The sequence below is a fragment of the Pelophylax lessonae genome (genome assembly GCF_965119305.1).
Source record: "Pelophylax lessonae genome assembly, chromosome: 11".
NCBI classification, from domain to species: Eukaryota; Metazoa; Chordata; class Amphibia; order Anura; family Ranidae; genus Pelophylax; species Pelophylax lessonae.
Genome location: NC_138778.1, coordinates 229225376 through 229249194, shown reverse-complemented (window position 1 = coordinate 229249194; position 23819 = coordinate 229225376). Strand labels below are relative to the sequence as shown.

Genomic DNA, 23819 nt, shown 5'->3' with positions numbered 1-23819 from the left:
CAATGTGGGAGGGGCAGAGACACAAACTACTGCAGGAAATCTCACCATTGTGGGAGGGGCAGAGACACAAACTACTGCAGGGAATGTCACCATTGTGGGAGGGGCAGAGACACAAACTACTGCAGGAAATCTCACCATTGTGGGAGGGGCAGAGACACAAACTACTGCAGGAAATCTCACCATTGTGGGAGGGGCAGAGACACAAACTACTGCAAGAAATCTCACCAATGTGGGAGGGGCAGAGACACAAACAACTGCAGGAAATCTCACCATTGTGGGAGGGGCAGAGACACAAACTACTGCAGGAAATCTCACCAATGTGGGAGGGGCAGAGACACAAACTACTGCAGGAAATCTCCCCATTGTGGGAGGGGCAGAGACACAAACTACTGCAGGAAATCTCACCAATGTGGGAGGGGCAGACACAAACTACTGCTGGGAAATCTCACTATTGTGGGAGGGGCAGAGACACAAACTTCTGCAGGAAATCTCCCCATTGTGGGAGGAGCAGAGACACAAACTACTGCAGGAAATCTCCCCATTGTGGGAGGGGCAGAGACACAAACTACTGCAGGAAATCTCACCAATGTGGGAGGGGCAGAGACACAAACTACTGCTGGGAAATCTAATCTTCAGGGGAGTTGTCCTTAAATATTACAGAATATAGACGCTATAGAATATAAAGTGGATACGGGATAACAGTGTGCACCTCCATGGCACTCCATCATCCCAGGCGGAAGGCCAGCAGTAATTACCTTCTTCTATTACTTCTCTGTCCCGGGAGAGCTGAGCTCCTCGGATGGAGCTGTGAAAATAAGCCGATCCATATTTAATAACATTTATATATAATCCGTGTTCTTCATACATCTCTGGGGGCCGCAGTGTAACCGGAGCGCCGCTCCTGACCTCTCCAAGGGCCCCGTGTTCACTTTACATCCAGATTATTTACTGCATGCCCTACACATAGACAGCAAGGTGCTCTTCATCCTCGCTTCCCCATCATCCCTCTACAAACATGGCTGACACGGATTCTTCTCCAATCTGAGATAATGGTGTCACCCAGAAAACTACCCGGGGGTCTCGGTGTAACCAACAAACATTGGTGGACAGAAATAACAAACATTCTGTTTATAAAAGGTTTTTTCATGTGTGAAAAAAATGTGTAAAAAACACCCAAAATTGGGCCTTCAAAAAAAGTGCCAAAGTCGGCTTCAAAGAAGTCATACGGGAGCGACTTTGGTGCGTTTTTGTAGCTCGGGGCAGCCCATTCATGGGAAAGGTGTCACCCCAAAAACTGGCCAAATTACGGTGCAAAAAACGTGACGTGGGAGTTCTGCTCAGATGTGATTGGAGCCTTCTGTGACTTCTTCCCAGATTTATACATGAATGAACAAAAATAAACTTCACGTCAGAGTCCCCCTTTCTTACATCAGAGTCTCCCCCTCTCATGCATTGGAGTCCCCCCCCCTCTTATCAGTGTACATCATAGCTCCCCCCCATACATCGAAGTCCCCCCCCCCCACATCAGAGTACATTAGAGTCTCCCCCCCTCTCATACATCAGGGTTTCTCCCCCCTCTCATACATCAGGGTTTCCCCCCCCCTCTCATACATCAGGGTCTCCCCCCCCCCCACTCTCATACATCAGGGTCTCCCCCCCCTCTCATACATCAGGGTCTCCCCCCCCCCCCCTTTCATACATCAGGGTCTCCCCCCCTTTCATACATCAGGGTCTCCCCCCCCTCTCATACATCAGGGTCTCCCCCCCCCCCCCTTTCATACATCAGGGTCTCCCCCCCTTTCATACATCAGGGTCTCCCCCCCCCTCTCTCATACATCAGGGTCTCCCCCCCCCTCTCTCATACATCAGGGTCTCCCCCCCCCCTCTCATACATCAGGGTCCCCCCCCCCCTTTCATACATCAGGGTCTCCCCCCCCTTTCATACATCAGGGTCTCCCCCCCTCTCATACATCAGGGTCCCCCCGCCCCCTCTCATACATCAGGGTCCCCCCGCCCCCTCTCATACATCAGGGTCCCCCCGCCCCCTCTCATACATCAGGGTCTCCCCCCCCCCTCTCTCATACATCAGGGTCTCCCCCCCCCTCTCTCATACATCAGGGTCTCCCCCCCCCTCTCATACATCAGGGTCTCCCCCCCCTTTCATACATCAGGGTCTCCCCCCCCTCTCATACATCAGGGTCCCCCCGCCCCCTCTCATACATCAGGGTCCCCCCGCCCCCTCTCATACATCAGGGTCCCCCCGCCCCCTCTCATACATCAGGGTCCCCCCGCCCCCTCTCATACATCAGGGTCTCCCCCCCCCCCCCTCTTACATCAGGGTCTCCCCCCCTCTTACATCAGGGTCACCCCCCCTCATACATCAGGGTCACCCCCCCCCTCATACATCAGGGTCTCCCCCCCCCTCTCATACATCAGGGTCTCCCCCCCCCCCCTCTCATACATCAGGGTCTCCCCCCCCTCTCATACATCAGGGTCTCCCCCCTCTCATACATCAGGGTCTCCCCCCCCTCTCATACATCAGGGTCTCCCCCCCCCCTCTCATACATCAGGGTCTCCCCCCCCTCATACATCAGGGTCTCCCCCCCTTTCATACATCAGGGTCTCCCCCCCCTTTCATACATCAGGGTCTCCCCCCCCCCTTTCATACATCAGGGTCTCCCCCCCCTTTCATACATCAGGGTCTCCCCCCCCCTTCATACATCAGGGTCTCCCCCCCCCCATACACCAGGGTCTCCTTCCCCCTCATACATCAGGGTCCCCCCCCCCCTCTCATACATCAGGGTCTCCCCCCCTCTCATTCATCAGGGTCCCCCCCTTCATACTTCAGGGTCTCCCCTCCCCCCAATACATCAAGGTGGTCCCCCCCTCTCATACATCAGGGTCTCCCCCCCTCTCATACATCAGGGTCTCCCCCCCCCTCTCATACATCAGGGTCCCCCCCCCTCTCATACATCAGGGTCTCCCCCCCTCTCATACATCAGGGTCCCCCCCCTCTCATACATCAGGGTCCCCCCCCCTCTCATACATCAGGGCCCCCCCCCCCTCATACATCAGGGTCCCCCCCCCTCTCATACATCAGGGCCCCCCCCCCCTCATACATCAGGGGTCCTGACACACACACTTCAGAGTCCCCCCCCCCTCTCTCTCTCTCTCAATCATCAGATTCCCCCTCCCACCCCCCCCAAACATCAGATTCCCCTCCCCCCTCACATGTCAAAGTTACCCCTCCCCCCCACGTCAAAGTCTCCCCCTCACTCTGAAGTCAGAGTCCCCCCATTTAATCTCATTGTGACCTGTAATGGAACTTGGGGCGCCACTAAGAGATGAGCGGATTCCCTCTGGTCCCCAGAGATGCCCCATGTGTGGTCGCCCCCCCATGATGAATGCATTCCTTTATATTACATTGATTCCGGCAGACCTTTGCACTACATAGATGACGGTAGATCTATAGGAGATTGTACAATCAGATATTCAGTGTATGGTCCTGTTTTAGATTTACCAGAACTGTCCTATGAGTTCAAACCTGAAGAATCCAATTCATTCAGATGAAATACACAGGAGATGTATTGGAGATTGTATAGTCATTGTACAGAGTATGGTCCTCTGAAAGGAGACAATACAATCAGGTTGTAAGGTGTATGACCCCTGATCGACAATAAGCCCCATTTACAGAGGCTCACTCTGAGCTTTACCCAGAATCCCCTGCAGTCAGGCCGGCCACACACACAGAAGCGGAGGACAATCTGCGCCTGTTGGCGTTGGCGCCGGCGCCCCCCCTGATCTCATGTTTTCCCTCTCCTGTCTTCCAGCTTTCTTTGGCAAGTATCTGAATGAGTACAACGGCTCGTACGTGCCCCCCGGCTGGAAGGAGTGGGTCGGCCTGGTGAAGAACTCTCGTTTTTACAACTACACGCTGTGCCGCAACGGAGTCAAGGAGAAGCACGGGTCTGACTACGGCAAGGTGAGCCAAATTCGTCACCCGGTGGCCCCGTGCCACGGCCCAATGGAAAGCGTGATGCCGTGCCATCTGGTGTGAGGTTTCTGCTGTGTGCAGTCCGGGGCAGTCATTAATAGGCGTAAGAGGGGGCGACACGAGACTTCCCAGTCTCTGTATTTGTTACCATGTGTGTCATTCTATTATATTTGTTACATTGTATTATTAATGGCAACAAAGTCACTGCTTTGTATTCCATTCCCTTCTCCATTTTCATGGCTGTTCAGCTGGTTTTGTGATCCAGACAATACAGCCAGGTCACTGACCTCCCTGCTGACCACATGACCAATGACACTTGGTCTAGTGCCCGCCCCCTACCTGTGATTGGGTAATTAATAAGGGATGAATTTAACCTGGATTCACACCCACTCCTTTTCCCCTTATGAAATTGCCATTGAAGTCAAGGGAACGTATAAAAACCCATGTCAAAGCGCGGCGTTGCACGGTTATAATGCGCATTGCAATGCACTTTATACTCAATGGCGGCATACAACATAACCTGCACTGACGTGGCATGATCAGGGTTAATTTTTCCCTAATCAAATAGGTGTAGGTACTCCCCCCCCCCCCCCCCTTCCGAGTCACCACTTGTCTCCGCCTCCTACGCAACTCTGAGCACCCTCCCTTGGATCCACCACCTACCCACCTCCAAGTACCGCCCCTTTTAGAGACTATAAATGCAGTAATTTGTATGAAATTTGTTGATAACAAGAAAAGGAGTAAAATGGATCCCCTGCAGCCTACAACAGACCCCCCCCCTCCTAGCAACAATAGATCCCCCAGCAGTATAGACCCCCCACTAATAATAGATCTCCCAGTAGCCAGCGATTATAGACTTCTCCCTCAATAGTATTCTCCCTCCCCCCATAACCGAAGATCCCCAACAGCTAGCAACAATAGACCCCTTCCTCAATAGTATTTCCCTCCCAGCTACAATAGACACCCCCATAACAATAGATCCACAGCAGTCAGCAACAATAGACCTCTTCCCCAATAGTGTTCTCACTCCCCCCATAACCGAAGATCCCCAACAGCTAGCAACAATAGACCCCTTCCTCAATAGTATTTCCCCCCCATCAACAATAGGCACCCCCATAACAATAGATCCCCAGCAGCCAGCAACAATAGACCACTACCTCAATAGTATTTCCCTCCCAGCAATAATAAACAGCCCCCCCCCCCCCATGATAGATACCCAGCAGCCAGCAACAATAGATGTTAGGGTGTTCCTAACCCCTTTTCTTCCACTTTGGTGTCCCTAACCCCTTTTATCCCACCTCGGTGTCTCTAACCCCTTTTATCCCACTCCAGTCTCCCTAACCCCTTTTATCCCACTCCGGTCTCCCACCCCGGTGTCCCTAACCCCTTTTATCCCACCCCGGTGTCTCTAACCCCTTTTATCCCACCCCGGTGTCTCTAACCCCTTTTATCCCACCCCGGTGTCCCTAACCCCTTTTATCCCACCCCGGTGTCCCTAACCCCTTTTATCCCACCCTGGTGTCCCTAACCCCTTTTCTCCCATTCCGGTGTCCCTAATCTTTTTTTATCCCACCCCGGTGTCCCTAGCCCCTTTTATCCCACCCCAGTGTCCCTAACCCCTTTTATCCTACCCCGGTGTCCCTAAACCCTTTTATCCCGACTCCGGTGTCCCTAACCCCTTTTATCCTGACTCCGGTGTCCCTAACCCCTTTTATCCCGACTCCGGTGTCCCTAACCCCTTTTATCCCGACTCCGGTGTCCCTAACCCCTTTTATCCCGACTCCGGTGTCCCTAACCCCTTTTATCCAGACTCCGGTGTCCCTAACCCCTTTTATCCCGACTCCGGTGTCCCTAACCCCTTTTATCCCGACTCCGGTGTCCCTAACCCCTTTTATCCCGACTCCGGTGTCCCTAACCCCTTTTATCCAGACTCCGGTGTCCCTAACCCCTTTTATCCCACTCCGGTCTCCCTAACCCCTTTTATCCCACTCCGGTCTCCCTAACCCCTTTTATCCCGACCCCGGTGTCCCTAACCCCTTTTATCCCGACTCCGGTGTCCCTAACCCCTTTTATCCCGACTCCGGTGTCCCTAACCCCTTTTATCCCACCCTGGTGTCCCTAACCCCTTTTATCCCACCCTGGTGTCTCTAACCCCTTTTATCCCACCCTGGTGTCCCTAACCCCTTTTATCCCACCCGGGTGTCCCTAACCCCTTTTATCCCGACTCCGGTCTCCCTAACCCCTTTTATCCCACCCCCGGTGTCCCTTTAAAAAGTTCTCTCAGCACAGAAACATCGGCCGCCCAGCGTCACACATGTGCGTATTAGGTGGTCATAAAGGGGTTAATGAGAACTGCCACACAAAGTTCTTTTTCTGGGGGACGCTTCCCATTAACCTGACGGGCTCTTGAAGTGTCCCGGGTTGTGGTCAGAGCATTGCTGTCCCCTGATGCGTCTATAACACACTCTCCTAATTACTCTCCTGCTCCGAGCAGAAGCCGATATCGATCGCCCGTGTTTTTCAGATCAGACGCTGAAAGGAGCCTCTTTTCTTTCTTTCTTTTCTCTCTCTGCGCGGTAAACAACGGCCGTCTCAGATCATTTCCAGATATTCGGCTCCTTTAGGGAGGGCAAGCGGCGGAATTCTGTGTTTGATTGCTGCAATCTCCTGTCCGCTCTTCTGACACTGTCAGGTGCAGATAAAATAATTAAATGCTATTGATTAGCTGACTGCGCCTTCATCTGAAAGGTCCCGGCTATTATTTAACAAGCGAACGATTGCCCCTCCGGGAAAATGTTACCCCCCACCCCCGGATAAGCTTCGCCTTCAAAACAAGGCCGAGCGCAATAAAACCGTTCTGTGCTGCGGATTTAATGTATGGAGTGCGGGCGGCTGAGTCTCCCCAGGAGAAGTTCCACCTTGGAGTGGACCCGTCAGTAACTGTACAGTCCTGAAATCACAATATACAGTAATATTTTTCAGAAAAGCTTCACCTTTTATCAATAAAAAGTCACCCATGAGCTGCAGTCAGTTACATAGTTATTTAGTTAGGTTGAAAAAAGACACAAGTCCATCTAGCTCAAACATTAAAGCGGTTGTAAACCTGAAAAAAAAAAAAAACCTGCAAGACAAAGGCATAATGAGCTAGTATGCATCGCATACTAGCTCATTATGTATTACCTTAGAACGAAGCCCCGACACGGACCCCCGGACACCGCTGTGGGAGGGAGCTGACATGATCCCTCGGTGTCTCTTCCGGGTTCGGCGGCTCCGGCCGATCACAGCGTCACTCCCGCGCATTTTTCGGCAAGCTCCCGGCATGGAAAGCTGAAGGTCCGCCGGACCTTCAGAGCGCATGCGCCGCTCGCGTGAGCGGCTGCATGCAGTGCAAATATCTCCTACACCGTGCCAGTTTAGGAGATATTAATTGTACCTACAGGTAAGCCTTATTATAGGCTTACCTGTAGGTAAAAGTGTCAAAATGCGGTATACTACTGCTTTAAGAAAAAACAACACAACCATACAATCCCATATACACAATCCTATACACACAGATGATCCAGAGGAAGGCGAAAAACCCCAGCAAAGCATGATCCAATTTGCACCAGCAAGGCATGGCAATTCCTGCAGCCACCAGGCAGACTCCTGGACGCAGGGGCGTAACTACAGGGGTTGCAATTGCAACCGGGCCCCATGCTCCAGGGGGCCTGTGCGGCTCCCCTGTACACCTGGATAGGAGGGGCGGCGGGGGCAGCATGTAGAGAAATCACTGTCCTCCTTTTTCCTCTTGTAGCTGCAGGAGGAAAAATGGAGATTGGTTCCTCTGTATGCTGCCCCCCGCCATTCCTCCTATCCGGTTCACTTGTGTTCTGCTGTCTCTGGGCCCCTGTGTGCTCCCCCCCCCCCGCTGTGCCCCACCCCTCTCCTGCTGGCTGCTGCAGGGGATGTGTCACAATAGAGAACCAGGAAGGGTCGGTAAATATGTAATTTACCAGCTCCTTCCTTTTCTGAATGGACAGAGTCATAGTCAGTGACATTGTAAAAAAATAAAATAAAATGATAAAAAATAATACAATTAAAATACCAAAAAATAAAAACTACTGACACCAGTGGATGAACTTCCAGGATCGCAAAGGTCACACTTGTGACCAGGCCCTGACATTCCACCACAGTGGGGATGCCCCAAGATGGCAGGAAGGGGAGCCACTGAAGAACTTGTTAAAGGGTCCCGCTGCGGGACTGTAATTAAGGGCCCAGCAGCGAGAGTAAAGGGCCCCAGGATCAGTGGGAAGAGCCTCAGGCTTGAAGGGAAGAGCTCCGGCCAGGGGTCTGGGGGGCCCTTCATGGTTTCTTGCAGAAGGTTCTAGTTACGCCTGTGGGTGGACGCACACACCCCTGGTACCAGCGCCCCCCATTGCATGTATTCCGGGCTCCGCTTGCCCATCTGTGGGCCTGGGACCGACATGGCGGTGCCGCTGGGCGGAGGGAGGGAGAATATCCACTCTCCTTTTCTTGCTGTAACCTGGAAAGCGGGTGCCTTCTGGGTCAGCCTCTGTGTCCCTGGCTAGCAAACCCCGTAAGGCACTGGTGTCACTACGGGGGTGCAGACCGCACCCAGGTGACACCATGGCCAGATCTAGAGGGGTTGCTGATTTTAGTTGTACTCCCCGAGGCCTGTCTTTTCATATATGCTTTGCCTGGCTGCTGAGTGCCTTCCCCTGTCTCTGCACTCTCGGCTGGGACAAAGGAAGAGCAGCCTGGAGCAGTGAAGTCTGCAAAGCAAAGAGGACAGAGAGCCGGGAGGTGCGGGCTGTGTTCTCCCCTTTCTGTCAGCAGTGATCCTCCATAAAGCATATGACACAGGATCGATCGCTCTTACATCTTAGTGTTTGCTTCATTCCCTGCTGAGCGATGAGCGGTCATTGGGGGAGATAGGGGGTGGGGTAATCAAACTGTTTACAGCCCGATCCTGCGTCATCTGCTGTATGGAAGAGCGCTCCACTGACAGCAGTGAGAGAGCACAACCCCCACCTCTACCTGGTTTCCTACCTTTAAGTTGGGGGTGGGGGGAGCTCCAGGCCGGGGGAACATCCCACAATGAAAGTGAGGGGGGGTAACAATCATTGGTGCTGAGATGAGAAGCTTGTGCAGGGGGGGGGGGATGTGTACTATAAGAGAGGATTTGTGCTAGGAGGGGGTATTTTTGCCGGGAGAGGGGGTTGGGGGGACTTTTATCAATAGTGGGGGTTTGTACTGGGAGAGGGGATTGGGGGATTTGTGCTAGGAGGGGGGGGGGGTTGTGCCAGGAGAGGGAAGTGGGAGGATTTGTGCAAGGAGGAGGGATTGGGAAGATTTGTGAGAGAAGGGGGGATTTGTGCTAGGAGAGGGGGGTTGAGGGGATTCGTGCGAGGAGAAGAGGACAGAGAGCCGGGAGGTGCGGGCTGTGTTCTCCCCTTTCTGTCAGCAGAACGATCCTCCATAAAGCATATGACACAGGATCGATCGCTCTTACATCTTACCGTGTTTGCGCTAGGAGGGGGTATTTTTGCCGGGAGAGGGGGTTGGGGGGATTTTTATGAATAGTGGGGGTTTGTGCTGGGAGAGGGGATTGGGGGATTTGTGCTAGGGGGGGGGTTATGCCAGGAGAGGGAAGTGGGATTGATTTGTGCAAGGAGGAGGGATTGGGAAGATTTGTGAGAGGAGGGGGGGATTTGTGCTAGGAGAGGGGGTTGGGGGGATTCGTGCGAGGAGAAGGGATTTCTGCTAGGAGAGGGGATTGCTGGGATTTGTGCTAGGAGAGGGTATTGGGGGATTTGTGCTAGGAGAGGGTATTGGGGGATTTGTACTAGGAGATGGGGTTGGTGGGATTTGTGCTAGCAGAGGGTATTGGGGGATTTGTGCTAGGAGAGGGAATTGGGGGGGATTTGTGCTAGGAGGGGGGGGGTTATGCCAGGAGAGGGAAGTGGGAGGGATTTGTGCAAGGAGGAGGGATTGGGAAGATTTGTGAGAGGAGGGAAGGATTCGTGCTAGTAGAGGGGATTGGTGGGATTTGTGCTAGGAGAGGGTATTGGGGGGATTTTGGGGCAAATTTGAGCTAGGACTAGCGGCAGAACAACATGGTGTCACTCCCCTCTGTGTGGCAGAGGTTGCACCGAGTAAATAGTGTGTAGTAGTGTAATATAGAGTAGTAGTGTAGTGTATTGTGTAGTAAGTAGTAGTTTAGTGTAGTGTAAGTAGTGAAGTGTGTAGTAAGTAGTATTGTAATGTAGTAGTGTGTAGTAAGTAGTAGTGTAATGTAGTGTAGTAGGGAAGTGAGTAGTAAGTAGTAGTGTAATGTAGTGTGTAGTAGTGTAGTGTGTAGTAAGTAGAAGTGTAGTGTAGTATGTAGTAAGTAGAAGTGTAGTGTGTAGTAGTGTAATGTAATGTAGTATAGTGTAGTGTGTATTAGTTTAGTGTGTAGTAGTGTAATGTAGTATAGTGTAGTGTGTAGTAGTGTAATGTAGTATAGTGTAGTAGTGTAATGTAGTATAGTGTAGTGTGTATTAGTTTAGTGTGTAGTAGTGTAATGTAGTATAGTGTAGTGTGTAGTAGTGTAATGTAGTATAGTGTAGTGTGTAGTAGTGTAATGTAGTATAGTGTAGTGTGTATTAGTTTAGTGTGTAGTAGTGTAATGTAGTAAGTCACAAGGTGAGAGGCTGCAGCGGGCTCTGATCTGCACCGACACCAGGATTTCCGTCATCCACTGACACATTACTGAACATTTTATGCCTAAAAATGAAACAATGTGTCTAATGTTTGATCCTTTGTACTGAGCCTGAGGTTCAGCAGAGTTCAGGAAGCAGTCAGAGGCTTCAGAATTATGATCTGCCGTTGTTCTCCCCACAGGATTACCTGACGGATCTCATCACCAACAACAGCATCAGCTTCTTCCGCACCTCGAAGAAGATGTATCCTCACCGGCCTGTGCTCATGGTGCTGAGCCACGCGGCCCCCCACGGCCCCGAAGATGCCGCCCCCCAGTATTCCCAGATGTTCTCCAACGCCTCCCAGCACATGTAAGTCCTGCGTGTCAGAGAGCGCCGGCCTTAGCCCACGGCGGATATTAAGGGACACTCCACCCAATGCGGACATTTCAGTCTTAGGTGGACGCAGCAACTGACTTTTTTATTACATGTCTTGAGGTTCTGCAAAAAGTCCACTTTTTTTTTTTTTTATTAAATGTGGTCAAAGTGAACCCCCATGTTACACACGTCATTGTTCGGTCGAAACAAAAAAAAAAAAAAGTTCCCCTTTTTAAAGCAGAGAGAACTCTGTGACACCCGGAGACGTGTGACACCCGTAGACGTGTGACATGTGTCATGTGATGGCCGTGACAGCACTAATATGGCGGTCACGTATAAACAAAGCTTTAGAACTAAGGACCGGGTTCGCTTTTCATGGCAAACAGGAACAGGCCCAGCCTAGTTTAACCACTTAAGGACCCCCCCCCCCCCATGGCAAATCTACTGCCACATGGCGGCCCTCCTGTGCAGAATCACATGTGTGTGTGTCTATATATATATATATATATATATATATATATATATATATATATATATATGATTCTGCAGTTCCCCCTAGGGGGTGCGCACACGCCACCGCCAGCCCACTTCTGCTGTGATTACTCATAGCAGAAGCCAATATGCAGGTGCCGGATACTGGATGTCCGCCGGCACCCGCTGATCATCAGGCAGAGACACAGAACAGAGTTTTGCCTATATAAACAATGCAGAGCTCCGTTCTAAAGGGGGGGGGGGTATGGATTTTGTGTCCCCTCAAAGCAGGGGAAAAAATCCATCACTTCCCTTCGTAAAAAGCACCACATACAGTGCACGAGAACACTGGCTAGTTAACCCTTTGTTTAACCCGTTCCCAGCCAGTGTTATTAGTACCCACTTGCCCTCCGGAAGGTTTAAATCCCCCCCACCCCACCCTACCTGACCAGGCCATTTTTTGTGATACGGCACTGCGTTACTTTAACTGACAATTGCGCGGTCATGTGATGCTGTACCCAAATAAAATTGATGCCTTCCCCCCCCCCCCACTTTCTTTTGGTGGTATTTAAACACCTCTGCAGGTTTTTATTTTTTTTTTTTTGCGCTATAAACAAAAAAACCCGACAATTTTTGAAAAAAAAAAATATTTTTTTTTTACTTTCTGCTATAAAACATATTCAATAAAATGTAAAAAATCCAATTTCTTCATAAATTTAGGCCAATATGTATTCTGCTACATATTTTTGGTAAAAAAAAATTCCAATTTGATCCAATATTGATCGGTTTGCGCAAATGTTATAGCGTTGGGATAGAATTACAGAATTTTTTTTTTTTTTTTTTTACTAGGAATGGCAGTGATTAGCGACTTATGGCGGGACTGCGACATTGTGGCGGACAAATCGGACACTTAGTGACACTTTTTTGGGGAGCAGTGACACCAATACAGTGATCAGTGCTAAAAAAAAAAAAATGCACTGCCACTGTACTAATGACAATGACTGGGAAGGGGTTATCATCAGGGGTAATTAAAGGGTTAAATGTGTTCCTAGGGAGTGCTTGCTAACTGTGTGGGAGGTGCTTGTACTAAGGGAAGGCAGTAAATAAAATACATTTATGTTTTTGGGTGTAACATGACAAAATGTGGAAAATTTCAAGGGGTGTGAATACTTTTTCAAGGCGCTGTATGTGTATCTAGTCTAGTGATGGCGAACCTTGGCACCCCAGATGTTTTGGAACTACATTTCCCATAATGCTCAACTACACTGCAGAGTGCATGAGCATCATGGGAAATTTCAAAAAGGATTTTGTGCTATGGTCAGTGACTGGCTGCAGCCTCCCTCAAGTATAACCAAGAGGTTATACTAATATAAACAGAGTATGAGAGGAATAGGTGGCACTGCCTAGGGTGAAAATAGTGAATTATGATTAATTCTGGTGAACTACAACCAAACAAAATAAAAAAAAAAAAAATCAATAAATTAATTATAGAAAAGGGAGGAATGTGTAATTGTGACAGTATCATACCTGATAATTTACTGCATGAATAAATAAGTGCACCTCCTATAAATATTAAATAAATATTAGATGATTGATATATTCAAAGTGATGTGTGCTGAAGGGTACAAATTGTTAGTGGCCACTGTAAAGGACAATAATACACCATAATCATAAATTCATAAATATATGAATAAACATATATAAATGAATAAATGCTAGATAAATTAATACAATCAATAAAAATCCTCCATTAACCACTTACCGACCAGGCCTATTTTTGACACTTGGTCTTTACAAGCTAAAATAATTTTTTTTTTTTGCTAGAAAACTACTTAGAAGCCCCATACATTATTTTTTTTTTTCAGAGACCCTATAGAATAAAATGGAGATCATTGCAATATTTTTTACCACACCGTATTTGCACAGCGGTCTTCCAAACGCAATTTTTCTGGAAAAATTCACTTTTTTTAAATAAAAAATAAGAAAATAGTAAAGTTAGCTCAATTTTTTTTTTCCATAATGTGAAAGATCATGTTATGCCGAGTAAATAGATACCCAACATGTCATGCTTCAAAATAGCGCCCGCTCGCGGAATGGCGACAAACTTTGGTACTTAAAAATCCCCATAGGCGACATTTTAAAACTTTCTATAGGTTACCAGCTTAAAGTTACAGAGGAGGTCTAGGGCTCACATTATTGCGCTCGCGCTAACGATCGCGGCGATACCTGACATGTGTGGTTCGAACACAGTTTACATATGTGGGCGGGACTTGCGTATGCGTTCGCTTCTGCGTGCGAGCTAATGGGGACAGGGCCCTTTAATTCCCCCCCCCCCCTATTTATTTTATTTATTATTTTTGTTTTTTACACAGTTTTAAAAAAAATTTAAATTTGATCATTTTTATTCCTTTTACAAGGAATGTAAACATCCCTTGTAATAGAAATAGCCATGACAGGACCTCTTTAATGTGAGATCTGGGGTCAAAAAGTCCTCTCACAAGGACACTAAAAAAGAAAAAAAAATGGTTTTAAAGAAAAATTGGCTCTTTAAACCGGTTGCTAGGTGACGTCGCTTCGGTCCTCCAAGACCATAAAGTCCAGTGAGGGCCATCTTGCCCTCACTCGACTTCCTGTCTAAGAGGATCCGGGAACGGAACGTTTTCCCCGCTGCCGGCGGGTCCGGTAAGCTGGGAAAACGGCCGGGACGCGGCGGAAGGGGTATAAATGTATAGTTCATAGAAATGCCAGCCCCAGGCAAGGCTTTGAAGGTGGGTGGTGAAATAAGAGAGCTTGTGCTCCCCACCCTCCCAGGACCGCACTCACCAGAGCGCAAAACCCCTACAGGGGTGTCGTGTCCCAATCACTGGATGGATCTGGTGGGTGCAGGTCTTCCTGAGGTCCCTACAGGGATGTCTCGTCCCAATTTCTGGATGGGTATGGCTGGTACTCAAGCTTGGCCACATAGACCACGGATGCCCCGTCCAATTTAGCAGTCCCCAGGTGAATAAAGATGGAAAGACCACATAGTGTAAATCCGCATAAATAATTTTATTGAAGAAATCAAGTCTTGTACTCACATATGCAAAAATACAGCAAAAAAAACGACAATTTCCGGATGGCAAATGCGTTCCAAGGACCGGAAGCGGGGGTGACGTAATGGCGCTCTAATGCGTTTCGTCGTTAAGACGTCATCAGAAGCGTCATCATGGGAAATGTAGTTCCAAAACATCTGGGGGGACCAAGGTTTGTCATCACTGGCTCTAATCTATATACAACGCATCATACCTGACCTCATTAGAGGAAATACTTCTCACCGACCACAAGAGCTTACAATCTAGAGTGCAGTATATTCTCCTATAGTAAGAAATGTCACGGCTATAAATTCCCAGCAGATAAAAGGCTGATTCATCTATGTAGATCTCTATATTGGTTGTATCTATAGAGCTCATGAAGTTTTGTCTGAAGAGAATACTTTTTATACTTTATTCCCTCCCCGCACACAAATACTTTAATGGGTCAGTGAGCGGTACGAGGCACTTAGTCTAATGGCACGGGGAGTGTTTCTTGTAACGCTCGCATCGGCGGCTTTCCTAAGTAGGCGATCGCTGATTCGCTTATTTCTCCTGTATGAAATGTTGCCGTTAACGGTACAGATTACTTATCCGCGTAATCTGCCTTTTATTTCTCTCATCACTCAGACAGCAATCTGCATAAAATCACATCAATTTCCGTCCATAAAACCAGGCTGAGAATGTGATTTTTCGCTGAAATTGCGATAATCGCAGCATAAAACAGCGGCACGTCAGGTAACGAGCAGCTCACAATTATCCAGCTTCCTATAACTGGATGTAACGCGTTTATGGGACGCGCAGAATGGGTTATTTACATGGCGAGTAACGGCGCTGCAGAAATATCTTCTACTTACCTCCCCGCTGTGGCGGTAATTATATTTTATGGTTCCTGTAGATTTTATGGGTCGTCGTCGCACTTCAGACGCCGTTAATGCGTTAGGTGCGGTCGCTTTAACTACGCATTTCATTTAACGTGCCAGTAAACCAATAATCATCGCAAGTCTTGTTACCACCTTCCCAGTTTTGCTTGAGTGAGTTTTTTTCTTTTTAGTGAAAGCCTTTCTTTCATTTTTTACTTTTTTATCCTTTTTACACGTCTGGAACCCGAGCGATTCTGCGGCACTGCTAAAGCGTTCTTCTGGTGACTCGTAGAACTCTAAATTCCAGACAGTTATACAACTGTTCATTAGCATCTAAGGAAAAAAAGGTTGTTTTTTTCCTTTTTTTAATTGCCCCATGGTGCAATCAGACCCACAGTGTTCCCCACTGTCAATGCCATTAATGGCCACATGAGCCAACTCATTGACCCCCAATGAATAATGGGGGTGATTGCAGTTCTGGTGTTGTGGAGTAATCTGTGCGCAATGCTGGGAGTGCTTGACTGCTCAGTGACATGCAATGAATAGGAACTCTCTAACAACCTCAATGTTGGGAGAGTCAGCTTCTTTGACGCATTTTAACCTGTCACTTGGCTAATGGTCATCTGAGCCAGCTTGGTGACACCAGTGAAAATGGAGGGGATTGTATCTATTCTGGTGACATTGGCGGAAACTATGCCCTGCTGGGAGTGCTTGACTGCTCAGTGACATGCACAGAAGCCGGGCACTAACGTTCTCAGTGTTGTCTGATCATCTTCCATACCCACCAGATAAATAACATGCATAATGGAGTATGAAATCCACACACCTGGCTGATGGCCCTCTAAACTTTTTTTATGTTCTCATACAGATGTTTGTGAGACTCCGATAAGAAATTCCTGATTTGACCAATATTTGCTACTTTGCTTGTGTTACTGGTCCATCATGATGGGGTCAGCACTCGCTCTCGCTCTTTCCGTTTTGCTCTCGCTCTTTCCGCCTCGCTCTCGCTCTTTCCGCCTCGCTTTCACACGCTCTTTCCGCCTCGCACTCGCTCTCGATTTCCATCTCGCTCTTGATTTCCGTCTCGCGCTCGCTCCTTTCCGTCTCGCGCTCGCTCCTTTCCGTCTCGCGCTCGCTCCTTTCCGTCTCGCGCTCGCTCCTTTCCGTCTCGCGCTCGCTCCTTTCCGTCTCGCGCTCGCTCCTTCCCTCTCTCTCCTTCCCCCTCTCTCTCTCCTCCCCCCCCCCTCTCCCCTTCCCCCCCCTCTCTCTCTCTCTCTCTCTCTCTCTCTCTCTCTCTCTCTCTCTCCTTCCTCTCTCTCTCTCTCTCTCTCTCTCTCTCCTTCCCCCTCTCTCTCTCCTTCCCCCTCTCTCTCTCTCCTTCCCCCCCTCTCTCTCTCTCTCTCTCTCCTTCCCCCTCTCTCTCTCTCCTTCCCCCCCCTCTCTCTCTCTCTCTCCTTCCCCCCCTCTCTCTCTCTCTCCTTCCCCCTCTCTCTCTCTCTCTCTCTCTCTCCTTCCCCCCCTCTCTCTCTCTCTCTCTCCTTCCCCCTCTCTCTCTCTCTCTCTCTCTCCTTCCCCCTCTCTCTCTCTCTCTCTCTCTCCTTCCCCCTCTCTCTCTCCTTCCCCCTCTCTCTCTCCTTCCCCCTCTCTCTCTCTCTCCTTCCCCCTCTCTCTCTCTCTCCTTCCCCCTCTCTCTCTCTCTCCTTCCCCCTCTCTCTCTCTCTCTCCTTCCCCCTCTCTCTCTCTCTCCTTCCCCCTCTCTCTCTCTCTCTCCTTCCCCCTCTCTCTCTCTCTCTCTCTCTCTCCTTCCCCCTCTCTCTCTCTCTCTCTCTCTCCTTCCCCCTCTCTCTCTCCTCCCCCCTCTCTCTCTCTCTCTCTCTCTCCTCCCCCCTCTCTCTCTCCTCCCCCCCTCTCTCTCTCTCTCTCTCTCCTTCCCCCCCCTCTCTCTCTCTCCCTTCCCCCCCTCTCTCTCCTTCCCCCCCCTCTCTCCTTCCCCCCCTCTCTCTCCTCCCCCCCCTCTCTCTCTCTCTCTCTCTCCTCCCTCTCCTCTCCCCCCCTCTCTCGTTTGCGCTCTCTCTCTCCCCCCTTCCCTCTCTCTCCACACATTTTCTATACATTTGATGGACACTTCTTCTTTACCCCTCGCTCTCGCTCTTTCCCTCCATCCCTCCACACATTTTCTATACGTTTGATGGACACTTCTGGTGACACCATTTTCTTTGACATAAAGAATACATGCACCCCCTCCCTGCCCCCACTGATTTCCTGGTAGATCTATATACTTCCTCCTTATCACTTCTCCATTTCATTGGAATCCAGACAAATCTTATTCTGCTGAAACATAAAGTGAGTCCTGATTTCTGTAAGCATTATTCGGATGGACAATCAGACAAAAAATAATAAAATGACACAAAATTTCTAATTGAATGTGATAACTTTCCTATGATCTCTTATTGTGAAAAGAAAGGGGTGCGCTAACCTTCAAATATTGTGGCAGCACTAGAATTAGAAAAGTGAATTTGAGAAAAGGGGTAGTGCACCCGACAGGTTAATATCTTCTATGCAAATGAATTTACATATGAAATATTAACTATCCAAAAATCATGCGATTCCCACACAAGATAAAAACCTTCAAATAAAAATATATACAAATAAACACTTTGCAGAGAAATGCATAAAGTGACAAGTGTGCAAGTGATATAAAGTACTTAAATCATTCAAAATTCGATAAATCAAGATATCTTCAATCTTTGCCACTATTAACCTCCCTGGCGGTATGATTGTTTCCGATTTTAGGTGCTGAAAGCGGTACCATTATTTTGCATGTAATTCTTAAGGACGAGCAGCCCAAACCAACTATTTACATATGATTTATTTTTTACTGTGCGTTCTTCTTTATAACATCTCGGGTATGATAAAGTTTGAAACACAAAATCATTAGTTTTATATTATAATAAATAACTATAAATAAGTTAAAGTGTATATATATATATATATATATATGTGTGTGTGTGTGTGTGTGTGTATATATATATGTGTGTGTGTGTAGTAAACCCCCCTCCTTTGCGGGGGTTACGTTCCGGACCCAGCCGCGAAAAGTGAAAATCCGCGAAATAGAAAAACCCTATTAAAATGCATTGTAGGCATGTTTTTTTACTGTCACTGTACGTGTAAAAGCATTTTAAGGTCTTTAAACACACTTTTAAAACAATAGAAACTCATTTAAACACATAAAAGATACTGAGAGACATAGCAAGAGCTATGGAAAACACAAAAATATTTCATTTTTAATGATTTATATAGTAAAATAACATTACAAAAAAAACCGCAATATACCGGGACCGCAAAAACTGAACCGCGATGGAGCGGGGGTTTACTGTGTATATATATATATGTATATATGTGTGTGTGTATATATATATACAGTGGGTACGGAAAGTATTCAGACCCCCTTAAATTTTTCACTCTTTGTTATATTGCAGCCATTTGCTAAAATCATTTAAGTTCATTCTTCTTCCTCATGAATGTACACATAGCACCCCATACTGACAGAAAAACACAGGATTGTTGACATTGTTGCAGATTTATTAAAAAAGAAAAACTGAAATATCACATGGTCCTAAGTATTCAGACCCTTTGCTGTGACACTCATATATTTAACTCAGGTGCTTTCCATTTCTTCTGATCATCCTTGAGATGGTTCTACACCTTCATTTGAGTCCAGCTGTGTTTGATTATACTGATTGGACTTGATTAGGAAAGCCACACACCTGTCTATATAAGACCTTCCAGATCACAATGCATGTCAGAGCAAATGAGAATCATGAGGTCAAAGGAACTGCCTGAAGAGCTCAGAGACAGAATTGTGGCAAGGCACAGATCTGGCCAAGGTTACAAAAAGATTTCTGCTGCACTTAAGGTTCCTAAGAGCACAGTGGCCTCCATAATCCTCAAATGGGAGACGTTTGGGACGACCAGAACCCTTCCTAGAGCTGGCCGTCCGGCCAAACTGAGCTATCGGGGGAGAAGAGCCTTGGTGAGAGAGGTAAAGAAGAACCCAAAGATCACTGTGGCTGAGCTCCAGAGATGCAGTCAGGAGATGGGAGAAAGTTGTAGAAAGTCAACCATCACTGCAGCCCTCCACCAGTCGGGGCTTTATGGCAGAGTGGCCCGACGGAAGCCTCTCCTCAGTGTAAGACACATGAAAGCCCGCATGGAGTTTGCTAAAAAAAACACCTGAAGGACTCCAAGATGGTGAGAAATAAGATTCTCTGGTCTGATGAGACCAAAATAGAACTTTTTGGCCTTAATTCTAAGCGGTATGTGTGGAGAAAACCAGGCACTGCTCATCACCTGTCCAATACAGTCCCAACAGTGAAGCATGGTGGTGGCAGCATCATGCTGTGGGGGTGTTTTTCAGCTGCAGGGACAGGACGACTGGTTGCAATCGAGGGAAAGATGAATGCGGCCAAGTACAGGGATATCCTGGACAAAAACCTTCTCCAGAGTGCTCTGGACCTCAGACTGGGCCGAAGGTTTACCTTCCAACAAGACAATGACCCTAAGCACACAGCTAAAATAATGAAGGAGTGGCTTCACAACAACTCTGTGACTGTTCTTGAATGGCCCAGCCAGAGCCCTGACTTAAACCCAATTGAGCATCTCTGGAGAGACCTAAAAATGGCTGTCCACCAACGTTTACCATCCAACCCGACAGAACTGGAGAGGATCTGCAAGGAGGAATGGCAGAGGATCCCCAAATCCAGGTGTGAAAGACTTGTTGCATCTTTCCCAAAAAGACTCCTGGCTGTATTAGATCAAAAGGGGGCTTCTACTAAATACTGAGCAAAGGGTCTGAATACTTAGGACCATGTGATATTTCAGTTTTTCTTTTTTAATAAATCTGCAACAATGTCAACAATTCTGTGTTTTTCTGTCAGTATGGGGTGCTATGTGTACATTCATGAGGAAGAAGAATGAACTTAAATGATTTTAGCAAATGGCTGCAATATAACAAAGAGTGAAAAATTTAAGGGGGTCTGAATACTTTCCGTACCCACTGTATGTATATATATATATATATATATATATATATATATATATATATATATATATATACATGTATATATGTGTGTGTGTGTGTGTGTGTGTATATATATATATATATATATATATATATATATATATATATATATGCGTGTATACATACACATATATATATATATAGTACAGTAAAACTGCAGGAAGGGGCACTGGGGGGCAAACAAATGTCAATTTATTTTATTTTGTAATGTAATCCAATAGGATTACAATATATCAGTGTGTTTTACTTTTCAAATTTTTCGCCGATTCCACCCCCCTGCGAGCGTCACGTTGCAGGAGACGGAAGCCGGGGTTCACAGCATCGGACGGAAGATCCGGCCGCCGTATGCTGCAGGGACACATCTCGGGATCCCGGTGACAAGGTAAGTACACTCTACCAGGATCCAGCGATGCTCCCTGGCGGTACCCCGAATGTGGCTCGGGGTTACCGCTAATGGCACTAAAATCCCACCCCGAGCCACACTCGGGAATAACCGCCAAGGAGGTTAACCTGACGCCTGATAAGGCGAAACGCGCCGGAGGGAGCAGCCACGCCATCACGCCACGTGGTCCGCACTGCAGGTGGCCACATTTTTCACATTGGAACCATTGTTTGTGCCTTTTTTTCCTCCTTTGCCATGTAAGTGTGTTTTCTATTTTTTAATAAAGTTTTATAAGTATAATGCACTATTGGCAATTTTATTTTTCCTATCTTGGGGGAGCTACACTAGAGACAAGTATCGTCAGCTTCACTTGTGAGTTGGACACATTTTAGTGGAGGAAACCTCACAGTCCACGCATAGAAGCCGTCATTGGATACCTTCTATCTAGTGAATCCATATACCAACAGGGGTTCAAGTTTACCCTCTTCATACTTCTGGTAAGAAGTTTGCACTATCACCTGGGTGATACCTCACTTGGTTTTCCTTTGTCACGAGTGGAAAGTGTCTGTTCACTATTAAGGCTCACTTTTTAGTGCCGTTTGGTAAGGGGCTGTCCCTCCTATTCCATTGTCACGGATTTACTGGTTTAATAGTGGCAAAGATTGAAGATATCTTGATTTATCGAATTTTGAATGATTTATGGGCTTTATATCACTTGCACACTTGTCACTTTATGCGTTTCTCTGCAAAGTGTTTATTTGTATATATTTTTGTTTGTATATTTATTTGAAGGGTTTTATCTTGTGTGGGAATCGCATGATTTTTGGATAATTAATATTGCATATGTAAATTTGTTTGCATTGAAGATATTACCCCATATGATCTCTTATTACCAACACTGGTGTAAAGCTTTACACTCCAACTTCAGCCAGGGGTTAAACCTCTTCCTATAAACGGGTTCAATAGACCTAACCAGTCCGCTGATTGTCTGAGGGTCCTGCCAGGATTCATTGTGCGCAGCTGGTCACCCCTCCAGATGGGGGCCCTATAGTTGCTGGTAAAAAATGAAGGTTGAAGGATTAAAAGAGGTGCATGGAAGTCAGCCAGCCCCCAGTCCGATGTACTCACCCTCCAGTCTGTCACCAACCAAGTAGACCTGTCTCATAACATAAAGAACAGGGGATTCGTTGACACGCATTTGCAAACGCATGTGTGCTGCACGGCCACTACACGGCACCCTGTTTTACCTGCAGTCCTAACACTTCCTAATTTAGTGTCTCCACAATGGGAGCACATGGCTGCCAATGGATGGATGGGGAAACAGGTGGGGGGGAGACAGCCCAAACCTCCCCCAACCCACCCCCATCCATGACTGGTCTGTTGTCTCAAAACTCAAATAGCTAAGTTGTAGCGATGGTACAAACTGGAAATGACCAGCTGAGAAGCATTACACCTCCATCCCCTTGGTGGATGCAGTATAAAAACAGATTGGGATTTTATATATGGGGCATGGCCTGTAAAGCACAATGCCTTTCAATCCCTAATTTCATATTTGGGACTTTATAGGAGACAAGCAGGTCATGCTATTGGTCTCCATCCCTGTATATGGAAAAACTGAGGTCAAATCAGACTGCATCCACCAAAAACGCACGAAAATTGCACGGTTACCGCCTCTTTCAAATGTGCTCTGTAGATGAGCCTGTTCCCTAGAGGCTCCTATATGCAAAGTAAACTGGCGACCCTCCAGCTGTTGCAGAACTACAAGTCCCATGAGGCATTGCAAGGCTGATAGTTACAAGCATGATAGGACAGCTGGAGGGCCGCCAGTTGGACACCATTTTATCCCATTAAAAGTGATGTTTATAGAATAAAGTATGGCAGTTGACTAAATATAAATAATAAGCCGAGTCTTGGAAAACGCAAATACACAACCACATCCCACATAAAACCATGGAAAAGGAAAAAGACTGGGGAAAAAAGGAAACCCCAAGTACTAATTATGGGACAATAACAGCTGTGTGGTTAGAAGTGATGTAACACAATGAAGCTTAAAACATTTTATGACATAAATTTGTTAAAAATAAAAACATGGGTCATAAACGACCGTTACATATCATAAAATACATAATCATAAAACACCAAACCGGTATTAAATAAGTAGAGGCAGTAGATGCTCATAGAAATAAGTGGTTGAATCTGATGTGTTTCGCAGCCCCTTGCTGCTTCATCAGGGAAACCATGAGGGCATCTGATAAGATTGTTTAACAGTATATTACAATACCATACCAAAATCATTGCACGATATATACGGGGGGGGTCACCAAGCAGGGCCAGGTGGGCAGAAGGGACGGCTGCCTCGGGCGCAACATGTATTGTAGGGGATGGGGAGACTGCAAATTCCTTCTTCTATAAGGCTGAGAGGAGTAGTGACAGCGGCATCACTACCTCTGTCAGCGGAAAGGAGAGGAGGAGAGAGCCAGGAGGAGGTGCAGGTTGTGCTCTCTCTCCCCTTCTTCCTCATAAGCTCACACATAATGAAAGGGGTGGGGGGCGCAATTTGGCATCTTTGCCCTGGGCACTGGATGATCTTGTCCCAGCACTGTCACCCAAATATGGCAGTTATTTGCAAATTGGCAAAAAAATAAAAAATTAGGGGGTAAGGGGGGGTTATACTTCTGGGATTTTTTTTTTTGTTGAAGAGGAAGTAAACCCGAAAAAAAAACCTGTAAAGACAAAGGCATAATGAGCTAGTATGCATACAGCCTGCCATACAAATGAATGGCTGTTTTGGGTGTTTTCCCATTCCCAGGGAGCCACATACAGCCTGCCATACAAATGAATGTCTGTTCCGGGTGTTTTTTCCCATGCCTAGGGAGCCACATACAGCCTGCCATACAAAT

General features: G+C 47.4%; 1 protein-coding gene across 5 annotated transcripts in view; it reads left to right on the top strand.

Moving 5' to 3' along the window:
* The window catches only part of SULF2 (sulfatase 2), a gene marked incomplete at its 3' end in the record, with an annotated part of 224503 nt that overhangs the window by 142807 nt on the left and 57877 nt on the right, over positions 1-23819 (top strand). For all 5 annotated transcript variants that reach the window (XM_082272191.1, XM_082272190.1, XM_082272192.1 and 2 more), the window contains exons 4-5: positions 3831-3982; positions 10880-11049. In XM_082272191.1, the coding sequence (XP_082128317.1) occupies positions 3831-3982; positions 10880-11049 (322 nt within the window). The remainder of the gene's footprint in view (positions 1-3830; positions 3983-10879; positions 11050-23819) is intronic.